The following is an 11,821-nucleotide window of genomic DNA, read 5'->3' as shown; positions in this document are numbered from 1 at the left end:
GTGTGTGAGAGAGAGTGTGTGTGTGTGTGTGTGTGTGTGTGTGTATGTGTGTGTGTGTGTGTGTGTGTATATGAGAGTGTGTGTGTGTGTATGTGTGTGTGTGTGTGTATGTGAGAGTTTGTGAGAGGGAGTGTGTGAGAGAGTGTGTGTGTGAGAGAGAGTGTGTCTGTGTGTGAGTCTGTGTGAGTGTGTGAGAGTGTGTGTGTGTGTATGTGAGAGTGTGTGTGTGTATGTGAGAGTGTGTCTGTGTGTGTGTGTGTGTGTGTGTATGTGTGTGTGTATGTGAGAGTGTGTGTGTGTATGTGAGAGTGTGTCTGTGTGTATGTGAGAGTGTGTCTGTGTGTGTGTGTGTGTATGTGAGAGTGAGTGTGTGTATGTGTGTGTGTGTGTGAGTGAGTGTGTGTGTGAGAGAGAGTGTGTCTGTGTGTGTGTGTGTGTGTGTGAGAGTGTGTCTGTGTGTGTGTGTGTGTATGTGAGAGTGAGTGTGTGTATGTGTGTGTGTGTGTGAGTGTGTGCACGCATGCAATGCCGCAGTGATTGACACAGCAGCAAACGGACAACAACTCCAGTTACGGCTCCCAACTGTTCCTGAAAATGAGTCGGTTAAACACGGTAAACAACCACGAATCCTGGCCAACAGAATCAAGTGCCTCGACGCTGCGAGATGTTTAAGTGTTCAGCTGCGTCACACTACACTTTGAGAATGTGAAATTTCTACGAATGGACACTGCGACGGTCATGATATGATGTCACACTCTGTGGCACCTTTTCTAAAACCACAGTGGAACGTATAATCTAAAATGCAAAAATATGCAATCTACTGCACTTTGCGTTCTTTTAATTCAGACAAGAGATCACAACCGAGACCTAGCAATGTTCCGGTCACGTGACTTCATGTGATGCGACACAAGCAACGTTTCGCACGTTATGTGATCACATGATCTGCAGAAACACAAGCAACAGCACAGGCTGATTTAGTGTCAGTGTGAGCGGGGTGAGTCTCTTACCAGATACGCCGGCGAGGCGATAAACGCGCCCAGAGCTCCTGCCGCAGCTCCTGAGATCAGACTCCCTCCCGGCGCGTCCGTGAGTCCCGTGGCCTCTGTGTAGGAGTAGAACCCGAGCCGCACCCCGTTCATCAGGCCCTGGTACAGCAGCGCCGCCGTCAGCCCCTTCTGCAGGCCGCGGAGGCCGTCTGTGCTGCCCACCACCCACAGCGCCTGCAGCACGCCGCGGTAGTGCCGCTGATAGGAGCCGCGGGCCTGGAGCTCACCCTGCAGCTGCAGTCGGGTCTTCACCACCTCCAGCGGGTTGGTGAACACACATGCGCCGCAGCACGCCAGCGCGCCCAGCGTGAAGTCCAGCGGGGGCCACAGGGCCCGAGGGCCGACGGGCGTGATGGGGGCCTGCGGGGCGAACGGAGAGTTTATGAGCCGCATGACGGGCATGTCTGGGTGAAGGAAGCACATGTCATCCACCACCGATCCTGCAGGAGCGTGTGCGCTGTGTCGTGTGTGTGTTATCTCACAGTATTCATGTATGTAATCATGCTTCAGTTGGTGTTTCGCTCAGTCTGAATATGTCCACACTGCAGAATTGTGCGGAAGCGCTTCTGACGTCCAGGATTCAAATCTGAAACAGGCCAGAAGTTACAGTCATCACAATGATTTATGAACAAGCCTTGCTCAATCAAACACTACTGAACAAGCTGACTAGACAGAATGCTATGCAACCCTTCCAGAAATCAACCTACTACATATAAAACCAAAAAAAACACAGTAACCATGGATTTACTACACCAACCATAGTTTAACCATGACATTTGTAGCAAAACACTGGTAATACAAATGGTAACCAATCAACCAAAAAAACATGGTTACTACAATAGTTATTTTTCGTAAAGAATATATCATATCTGTGTAAGTTTATGACACTTCATTTGCATATTCATGAAATCATCGTAACATTTATTTTAATTCTCTGTGTTATGCTTTACATAAGCTAAATACAAAACCCGTTAAACTTATAAACTGTACATCACGCTACACAATTATTGGGTCAGTTTGAGCGCGTCTTACCGAGTCTGAACGCGTCTCTGCTTGTGACTCACACGCTGGTAAACACGAAGCGCTGGAGTGAACGCCCCGCCCACATCTGCTCCCTGACCAATCACCGCGCGGCTGCTTCTCCACCTCTCTGCCTCCCCAGCGTTCAGCCAATCAGCTCGGAGCTCCGCAGACTCAATTCATATGGGTTAAAGGTGAATTACGCACGTTCACATTCTCGAGTCGAATCCAGAACAAACACAGTGAGTGAACTACACAAACCACTGACGGCAGCAGGTACAAACACAAACTGTTAAAAATGTAAAAAATAAATAATATTAAATATATAATGATGAATAAATTGACTAAACATTAATTAATATTAAATTATATACATTGAAATGTTAAAATACAAACATTAAATAAAATTATACATGTATATACTTATATAAAACATATTTACATACTTTATTTTACAAATTCATTTTAAATATTAAAAATACTAAAATCGTTAAAATTATAATAGCCCGTGTCCGCATTGGTTCGGACTGCCTCAAATAACCATAACTGAAATAAAAGCTGAAGATGCAGTTTTTAAATGTATAATTCTAAAATAAAGCAATAATGACATTACAATGTATCATGTGTGAATTGAGACGTTGTTTGAAGAGCAGCTTTATTCTGTTATAGTAGAGATCGTAAAAACACACGCAACATTATACCAGAGAATTAAGACATGGAGAACTTTATTTCTGTTTACAATCCACAGCCTCATTCCCTCACCAGCACCATCACACTCTCACACACACACGTTTAATGTAAACATTGCAGACTGCAAGAGCGGTAAAAAAGGTCCATTTCATCAGTTCCTCCTGTTTCCTTCAGTCAGATGGAACAATAAAACATTCCCTTCTAGAGTTCTCTCTCACACACTCACACACACACACACACTCCGGCCCCAGAGGGGCGGGCGTTGAGCTGATGGGGGAGGGGCGAGAGTTCATACTCGGGCTGAGAGGAGCTCGCCCCGACGGTGCCTGAGAGAAAACCACCACACACTGACCCACCTGAGAGAGAGAGAGAGAGAGAGAGACTGGTCAACATACTGCGGCTCCTTTTCAGCTAAATTGAATGAAAATCGTGATGTAACCAATGTAGCAACAAATCTCTGAGTTTACATCTCGCCATTCTGATTTTTTTAAATTCTGACTTTACATCTCACAAGTCTAACTTTTTCATAATTATGACTTTACAAATTGCAATTATGACCTTTTTGTAATTCTGACTTTATATCTCACAATTCAGACTTTTTTTGCGATTCTGACTTTACATCTCATAATTATGACTTTTTCGTAATTATAATTTCACATCTTGCAAATATGACTCCTTTCAAATCCAGACTGTGAATCTAAATTGTGACATACATCTGAGTGAAACAGATTACCAAAATAAATAAATAAATAAATAAAATAAATAAATAAATTGGGGACTGATTTCTGTTCATCTGTTTTTTTGCCGTTTTTTCGTTGAATTCTGAGTTTCTCACACACCTGTTTTTTGTTTTTGTCTGGAATAAAAAAAAAAGGTCATAACTTTTTATCTCACAATTCAGACAATTTTTCTCGCAAGTTTAGTCAGAATTACAAGATCTAAATTCAGAATTTTGACTTTAATCACAACTATAAAAAGTAAATATGTTTTTATCTCAGCTCTCTAACTCAGGAAGTGAACATTTGAAGGCTCACCTTGCAGGCCGGATGGCACCAGAGCTCCGGTGCGCCGTGATCCTCGTTCTCCACACGCAGCTGCTGCCACGTCCAGGGGGAGGCGCTCATGTGCAGCAGCCACGCATCCTTCAGCAGCTGCACACACAGACGGTCACTGCAGCGCATCTCTACACACTCACTCACACACACACACTCACACTCACACACACACTCACACTCACACAAACACTCACACACTCACACACACACACACACACACACACACTCACACTCACACACGCACACTCACACACGCACACTCACACACGCACACTCACACACGCACACTCACACACGCACACTCACACACGCACACTCACACACGCACACTCACACACGCACACTCACACACGCACACTCACACACGCACACTCACACACGCACACTCACACACGCACACTCACACACGCACACTCACACACGCACACTCACACACGCACACTCACACACGCACACTCACACACGCACACTCACACACGCACACTCACACACACAAACACTCACACACACCGACAGACACACACTCACACACACACACACTCACACACACACACTCACACAAACACACTCACACACTCACACAAACACACTCAGCAGATACTCACAGCGTTTGGTCCGCCGCAGCCGCCCAGAATCAGCAGTGTGTCGCTGTCGATCACGATCTGAGGAACACGAGGCGACACAGTGAGCGGCTCAGACTCACAGCATCATGGGAGTCAGTGAGAGACTGAGGAGGCAGTGTTACCTGAGACTGTCCCCCGCGAGGGTGAGGACATGGGCCGCTGACGGCCGGTTTGGACCAGGACCAGTGCTCCAGATCCAGAACCCAGACCTCGTTACTCCTGCGACACAAACACACACAGGATAAACACGCCACTCGATCGCTCGCGGCCGACTCTCTCGCCTCATACGTACATCTGCCGCGCGCCCAGAGAGCCTCCGAACACCACCATAGTGCTGCCCATCACGGAGGACGAGTGTCCCGCCATCGGTGGCGGCCCCTGAGTCGTCACGATGCAGTTCCACCTGCGGGCGAGAGAGGGGCGGAGTTACAGGCTCACACTTCCTGTCTGACACACACAGCTTCCCTTGAGTCACACTATGCACCATTTCATTTGACAAAAACGTTCATTAAATACAAACACAAACTCAAAGATCTTCACAACAAATGCCAAAATAAAAGCTTGGCTTGAAATTATGACTGATATACATTACTGTTGTATAAAATACAATAATTATTTAATCTATTAAAACATGTTAAGGAATATCACACAGTCAAAATATTTATTTGATCCATGTTTTAATTTCTACAGTCAACCTTAGAGTAATATTGTATTTGATAAAAATGTTTTGATGTAAAAGGATTGTTATATTTTCATTATATTTTAATAAATTATTTAAAGTTTTCTGAATTCATTTGATTACTATATTTTTAATGATGCATTCTAATAAACCAAAAAAAACTAAGAAATCCAGAAACATAAAACATTTCATAGAGCCTTATTATTGTTAAAATTTTTAAATTGTTAAAGTTTTATGAATTCATTTGATTACTATATTTGATTAGCTAAATTTGTATTCAATAATAAAACAAAGAATGCAGAAAAATTATTTTTAATAACAATGAAATAAAATTTCTCAGGGCTCTATTATTGTTAAAAAATTTAATAAATTACTAAATAGTTAAATTTTTATTACTTCAATTGATTAGATAGGTTTTTGATGATTCAAATTTACATAAAGTATTAAAACTGAATCCAGAAAAATAAAACATTTCATAGGACACTATTATTAAATAACTACTATAAAAAAAAATTACATTTTTTACTATAAATTACGGTTGCAAAAAGGTGGAAAATTTCCAGGATTTTTTTTTTTTATATTCCAGGGATTTTTGGAGAGTTTCCAGAAATTTACCGGAAATTTTTCACCTTATTGCAACCCTACTATAAATTATTAAATTGTTAAAGTTTTAATTAATTTGATTACTACATTAAGATACAAAATTTATTAAATCTTAAAACAGAATACATTAAAATAAAGCACATTTCATATGGCCATATTATTGCTAAAATTTTAATTATTTAATTGTTAAAATCTTAGAAATTAGACAAACTTTTTGATGATCAAAATTTAGCATTAAAACAAAATCCCAAAGAATTCAAATGAGAAACAGAATTTCGAGGTGAAAGTCTACTGTAATTTGGGGAACAAATGAAAGGTGATTTGTGACTAAACAATGTTTATTCTGGTGAAGATGTGAGCGCCTCTCACCAGTTCTTGGAGGGCGAGTAGGTGTGTATCTCGTCGAAGAAGCGCTCGGGCTGGGAGAGAGAGAGAGAGAGAGAGAGAGAGAGAGAGTGTGAGAGTGAGAGTGAGAGAGAGAGAGAGACGGCTGTTAAAGGGTCGTTCACACAGCTGTGGTGATTCACATTCTCAGCTGTTGTGTCTTGACTGACCGTTAAACTCATCTGACATCCCAGTGTCACATGACACAATCACAGCGCTACAGCACTGCATCACACTGTGAACCACAACTACAACCAGAACCGCACAGGTCACTATTACGATAACTATAACTATAGTAACAACTATGACAGCTACAATGATAACTTTAACTGTAACTGTAAAAACTACAACAATAGCTACAATAACATTAACTATCAATATTAACTACAGCGCGAACTACAACAGTAACTATAATATTGTTAACTATAACGTTAACTATAATCACTATAATGATAACTACAATGACAACTATAACGGTATTTACAATAACGATAACTACAGCAATATCTATAATAGTAACTAAAGTAACAATAACTATCCTGGTAATTATGACGATAACTATAACGATAACTATAACAGTAACTATAACTATAGTGCTGACTATAATGGTAACGATAATAATAACGATAACTATAAGAGTAATAATAACAACTATAACGAAAACTATAATGGCAACTATGATAACTATAACTTTAATGATAATGACAACTATAAATGCAACAATAACTATAGCGATAATGGTAAGTATAATTACAATGATATCAACTGTAACGATAACGTTAGCTATACTAGTAACTGTAACAATAAGGAAAACTATAACGAAAACTATATTTGTATTAATACGTAGTATTATAACGATAACTATGAAAAATGATGATAATGCGGACCTCATCAATAACTATAATGATAACTTTAACGATAACTATTTTTTCTGCAGTTGGAAAGTCGGTGGATTCTGATTGGCTGTCAGTGTTATTGGTGTTCATGAGCTGGGAAAAATCTCTTTAAAAGTGAACCAACGATTTTTTGGTGTCGCTATCACTATAGGTGTGATGTGGCAATTTTCTCGTAGACTAGAGAGTGATTATTAAAACTTAGCGGTTACAATTATCGTTCCGAAGCGGGTCCGAGGGATCATGTGACTCAAGCGCGTGACCCCCGCTGACCTTTGATGAGGCGGTACCACTGCTTGCAGACCAGCGCGGCCGTCTTGTGCTCCTGGTAGGGCGACAGGAAGGACAGGATGAACTCCAGCACCTCCTCGGGGAGCTCGCCCATGCTGCGCTCGCCCGGCTGCACCTCCTCCGTCTCCATGGCAACCGCGCAGCTGTCCTCGCCGTCTGCGCAGCCGGACATGACGCCGTCTGCGGATCTGAGAGTAAACAGCGCTGAGTAAGACCACGTGACAAGACCATCTCAGATCCTGATCACGTGTGTCACTGCTCACGTCACTGGTCGTAAGAAAGCGTCGTTAATAACAGAGGCTGTCAAACATCACATCAGAGCAGCCGAGAGCCGCGTCAATGACGCTACAGTTGTGTTGTTTTCTCTGATCTGATTAATGCCGCGCGTCAGATGATCAGTTTACTGTATTTACGCTGATAGTTACTCGTGAAGCACAGTACGCGCGTGTAGTAGAGTAACGAGGGGTAAATCGAGAGTATCTTCAGCTGCTGCTTCAATAGCTGAGCGCTAACAGCCGGTTCATTCTCGTCTGATGATGATGAAGGTGATTACACGCGTGCCGTGAGACGGACGCGCGTGTTTACCTGTCTGCCGGTGTCTCTGTCCGTCTCTCGTCCGCGCTTCTTCTGCTTTTCTGCTGTTATTTGTGTTTCTCTTTATCAGCTGCTCTCATCAAGCGCCTCACTCCAAACATCCGCCATCTTCCCTCCGCTCGGGAGCGCGCACGTCACGCGTCTCGGGGCGACGTCCGCTACGTTTGGTGCGCCACAGAAAAGCTGAAAAGAAGCACTGTCACTTTAATTTGGTTAATTAAATGCTTTAATTTCTTACCCTTGACGTATATAATGTATGCCATTTTTCATGTTTTTTCATAATTATTGTGAGATGTATACTAATTTTGTACACAACTGCATAATAAAAATAAATAAACGCGTGCCTGCTGTTTCTCTGAAATAAGTATTTATGGATATATAATTTATTTCATTGACGATTTTGTTTGTCTAAGAAAGCTGTAATGCTTGATTCTGTGCATTTGTCAGTAATACGCGTAGCTGAAATTATTATACCGTATCTTTTAAGCATTCAGCAGTTGTCAGTAGATCAATAATCATAGCTGGGAGAATTCAGCTGCTTCAGCAAATCAGAACTGCTTGAATATACTATGGTGTGAAAATGGAGTAAATGGATCGCTCTTAATATGTAGCTTCGGAAAGTTCGAATCTTTCTAGCGATTCAGTTCATCCTAAACGGATCTTTCTCGCTCTTCGGAAAGTTTGATTCTTTCTAGCGAGTCGGTTCGTTCTAAACGGATCTCGTTCTTATACGTAATATTGGAAGGTTCGATATCTTCTAGAGAGTCGGTTCATCTTAAACAGATCTCGGATCTAGCATTGAAGAGTCCGAATCATTTTGGTGAATCAGTTTGATCGGACGATTCTTGTAGACGAAAAGCTGCAGTCATCAACTGCAGTCTTTTTTTGTATCGCTGTGTTTTTGACTCAGCTATATTAATTTGATTGTATTAAATTGATGTTAAAATTAATTCATAATTAATCTAGCAGATACTTTTATCCGAAATCATTTACATTGTGTTGGCAAGTGACAGTATTTCGTAAAATGATCTGGTTATTTTGTCAATGAGCTGCAAATCATAACTGGTTCCATTCAAACTCAAAACAGACGTCATAAGAAACGAAAATTGCTTTACTGTCAGACATAAAAACAGTTTCCATTGATTTCATGTGGACTTGTTTCCAGTTTCTCAGTGATTATTAACAGTGAATTAAAGTTACAGACTTGTGATCAGTAAACAGCAGCACAAACACACAACAGACAGACACTACTGCAGCTCTAATCGTTACTCCAAACGTCGCGTTTGCTCCGGTCTCATGGCACTTCCTGTAGAGGGCGGAGCACTTCCTGTGCCTTGAGCGGCGGCGCGGAGCCTTTGGTGGGCGTCGGCCGGCCCTCGTTAACCAGAACCCCTTCTCCATGAAGCCAGTCCATCTTCTGCCGGTGCTGTCTCACGGCGTCATCCACCCGCGCGTCGATCATGGCCTCGGTCAGTACACCATCCTCGGAGGAGTACGCCGCAGCCTGACACACACACACATTACCCATGAGCCTCTGCGGCACACGCTTCATCACACAAACATTTAAACACGGATTCCATTTCTGTTGTTGAGTGACTATTTCAATCATTTTGATTTAGAAGTTTGAATGTATTTGCGTGCAGCGTTAACGTCGTTCACGGACGAACAAACCTGCCAGGCGACTGCGAGTTTGGAGATTTCTCGTCCGGACATTCCCTCCACATGCTTCGCAATCTCCGAACACTTCAGCCCGTAATCAAACTGAGCCAGCTTCAGCCTCCTGCGCGCACGCACGCACACACACACACACACGCGCGCGCACACACACACACTCACACACACACACACACGCACGCACGCGCACACACACGCGCGCGCACACACACACGCACACACACACACACACCATGTCAGGTCACGTTCAGTTCAGTGAGCATCATGCAGCATTTAATCCAGTTTTAAAAGTCTAAATCAATGTTATACTGAATCAAATCGTTAAAAGAAAAAACAAAAAGCAGGTACTAAAATTATGCACTAAAATAAACTAAAAATGTAAGCTAAAAACAAATAATAAAAATAAATAAAACTAAAGCAAAAAAATACAAATGACAAAAAGCAAGTAACAAAATTCAAAATACTAATAGTAAATATAAGTATAAATAGTATAATAAATACATAGTATGATAGAGGATATAGTATAAATATTATAAAAACTACTAAAATAACAGTGATCTGAACTAATGAGTCATGTGCAGCTGAATGTGCAGTTGAGTGCAGTGCATTGTGGGACACAGGATCTTGTGCAGTCTGCTTTATTCTGAGTACGTTATTTAGCCTGTGTGTGTAGTGTTGTGTGTGTGTGTCTGAGTGAGTGAGTGAGTGAGTGAGTCTGTGAGTGTGTGTGAGTGAGTGAGTGAGTGAGTGAGTCTGTGAATATATAAAAAATACATATATTTATTTTAACAATTTCTTTAAATTGTTAAATAAATATATTAAGAGTATTATAAATATGTAAGAGTATATTACATCTAAATAAATATTTATAAGCAAATCGAATAAAGTATGTCAATATTCATATATCAATATAGCAACGTCAATATTTTTGTCTGCATCAGCATACATTATTATTATTTTAAATTATTTTTAAACTATAGAAAGTGTTTTTACGTCATGATTTAATTTATGCTGGTATACGCAAACTAAAAAAACTAAATAACGATGAACAGTATTACACTTGTTAATAATAAAATAGTTTAAAATAATTTACTATAAATATATATATATATATAAAGCATATATCAGCTTTATGTAAAAACATTTTACATAATTTAAATATAACAACAATATTTTATTCTTCATAAATGTAAATAAACATTTATGAAAGTATTGAATGTAATTATAGAATTCATGATTCTAATATGTTTCCTCACCCGCGGCCGCTGGTTCCGGCCCAGTCAAACACCTTGTGCATCGCCGTCACTCCATCTCGGCCCATCGGCGCCACGTCTCCTCCCGTCATGATGGCGTAATCCATCCCAGAATGCATCGCCAGCTTCTGCTCGCAGCCAATCAGAGGTGGTTACACACACATACACACTCACATATACACACATGTGCGCGAGCGTTACCGCAGGACCTTCTGCTGAACCTCCAGAAACTCACCTGACACACAGACAGTCAGTCACACACACTCAACGCAGTCGGTTCACCTAAATGTGTGTCTGGATTGCTGTTTGTTTTTACACTTACGTCGAGATGTGTAGTTCATGTCGAAGTAAACCTGCATCTTAATGGTGTTCAGCGTGGGACTCGTCTGGTCCATCAGTCTGTCCACACACAGCTGAAGACACGACAGACACCTTACACTCACTTCACACACAGTCATCTTTTATTTATTAATTAGATAGAGAGGTTTGACAAGACTTTGAAACTTTTTAACCCTCAAGTGTCCAAATTTGGGCAAAATCATTTTGTTTTGTTTTTATGAGCCTATAACACAGCGGGTTTTTTATTTTTTATTTTGTCGAATAAAACAGTCACTCACACATACAAAACCAAAGAATTAAATGAGCCAATGACTGAGCATTTTTTGTGTGCCAATCAGCCACTGTCCACACACATACAAACACACACACACACACACACTCACACTCACACTAACACACACTCACACTAACACACACACACTCACACACTCACATACACACACACACTCACTCACACACACTCAAACACACACACACACACATACACACTTATCTGGAATATATGAAAAGGTTAATTATATAATTACAGTAACTTAGTACATTGAGATTTTGGTGTTTTTTTGTCATTATATATTACAGAATGAATTAAATCAACATGTATACAATTTAAATAAACAATTTACTGTTTTACATTTGTGAATAAATTCAGATTACAAAATAAATATAATTCTGCTATA

At 40.8% G+C, this 11,821-nt stretch overlaps 3 protein-coding genes across 3 annotated transcripts in view; all 3 read right to left on the bottom strand.

Moving 5' to 3' along the window:
• slc25a34 (solute carrier family 25 member 34) overlaps window positions 1–2,177 on the bottom strand; it is an 8,189-nt gene extending 6,012 nt beyond the window's left edge. The window contains exons 1-2 of the mRNA XM_016526318.1: window positions 2,079–2,177; window positions 1,008–1,632 (exon numbers count right to left, since the gene is read on the bottom strand). Of these exons, the coding sequence (XP_016381804.1) occupies window positions 1,008–1,469 (462 nt within the window). The 5' untranslated portion in view covers window positions 1,470–1,632; window positions 2,079–2,177. The remainder of the gene's footprint in view (window positions 1–1,007; window positions 1,633–2,078) is intronic.
• Window positions 1,553–8,211, bottom strand: LOC107719051 (F-box only protein 42-like). Its single transcript, XM_016526355.1, has 9 exons — window positions 7,870–8,211; window positions 7,250–7,472; window positions 6,086–6,144; window positions 4,727–4,837; window positions 4,557–4,653; window positions 4,417–4,473; window positions 3,791–3,907; window positions 2,995–3,112; window positions 1,553–1,632 (listed from the first exon to the last, which is right to left on the bottom strand). The coding sequence occupies exons 2-9, from the start codon at window positions 7,454–7,456 to the stop codon at window positions 1,553–1,555; spliced, it is 846 nt and encodes a 281-aa protein (XP_016381841.1). The 5' UTR covers window positions 7,457–7,472; window positions 7,870–8,211.
• A 756-nt stretch (window positions 8,212–8,967) lies between these two features.
• The window catches only part of LOC107719050 (ATPase family AAA domain-containing protein 3-A-like), a 5,423-nt gene continuing 2,569 nt past the window's right edge, over window positions 8,968–11,821 (bottom strand). The window contains exons 9-12 of the mRNA XM_016526354.1: window positions 10,809–10,933; window positions 10,565–10,577; window positions 9,550–9,726; window positions 8,968–9,382 (exon numbers count right to left, since the gene is read on the bottom strand). Coding sequence (XP_016381840.1) covers window positions 9,173–9,382; window positions 9,550–9,726; window positions 10,565–10,577; window positions 10,809–10,933 — 525 coding nt within the window. The 3' untranslated portion in view covers window positions 8,968–9,172. The remainder of the gene's footprint in view (window positions 9,383–9,549; window positions 9,727–10,564; window positions 10,578–10,808; window positions 10,934–11,821) is intronic.

The sequence above is a fragment of the Sinocyclocheilus rhinocerous genome, unplaced genomic scaffold (genome assembly GCF_001515625.1).
Source record: "Sinocyclocheilus rhinocerous isolate Xijiao unplaced genomic scaffold, SAMN03320098_v1.1 scaffold2648, whole genome shotgun sequence".
Taxonomy (NCBI): domain Eukaryota; kingdom Metazoa; phylum Chordata; class Actinopteri; order Cypriniformes; family Cyprinidae; genus Sinocyclocheilus; species Sinocyclocheilus rhinocerous.
This window is presented reverse-complemented; position numbering and strand designations above follow the sequence as displayed.

What these genes read in the sequence shown, in the direction of transcription:
- LOC107719051 (XM_016526355.1), bottom strand. Translation starts at nt 7,456, where the DNA reads ATGTCCGGCTGCGCAGACGGCGAGGACAGCTGCGCGGTTGCCATGGAG. An exon ending in TCTCTGGGCGCGCGGCAGAT is followed by an intron (nt 4,654 to 4,726) that starts GTACGTATGAGG and finishes TTTGTGTCGCAG; the next exon opens with GAGTAACGAGGTCTGGGTTC. An exon ending in GGTGCCATCCGGCCTGCAAG is followed by an intron (nt 3,113 to 3,790) that starts GTGAGCCTTCAA and finishes TCTCTCTCTCAG; the next exon opens with GTGGGTCAGTGTGTGGTGGT.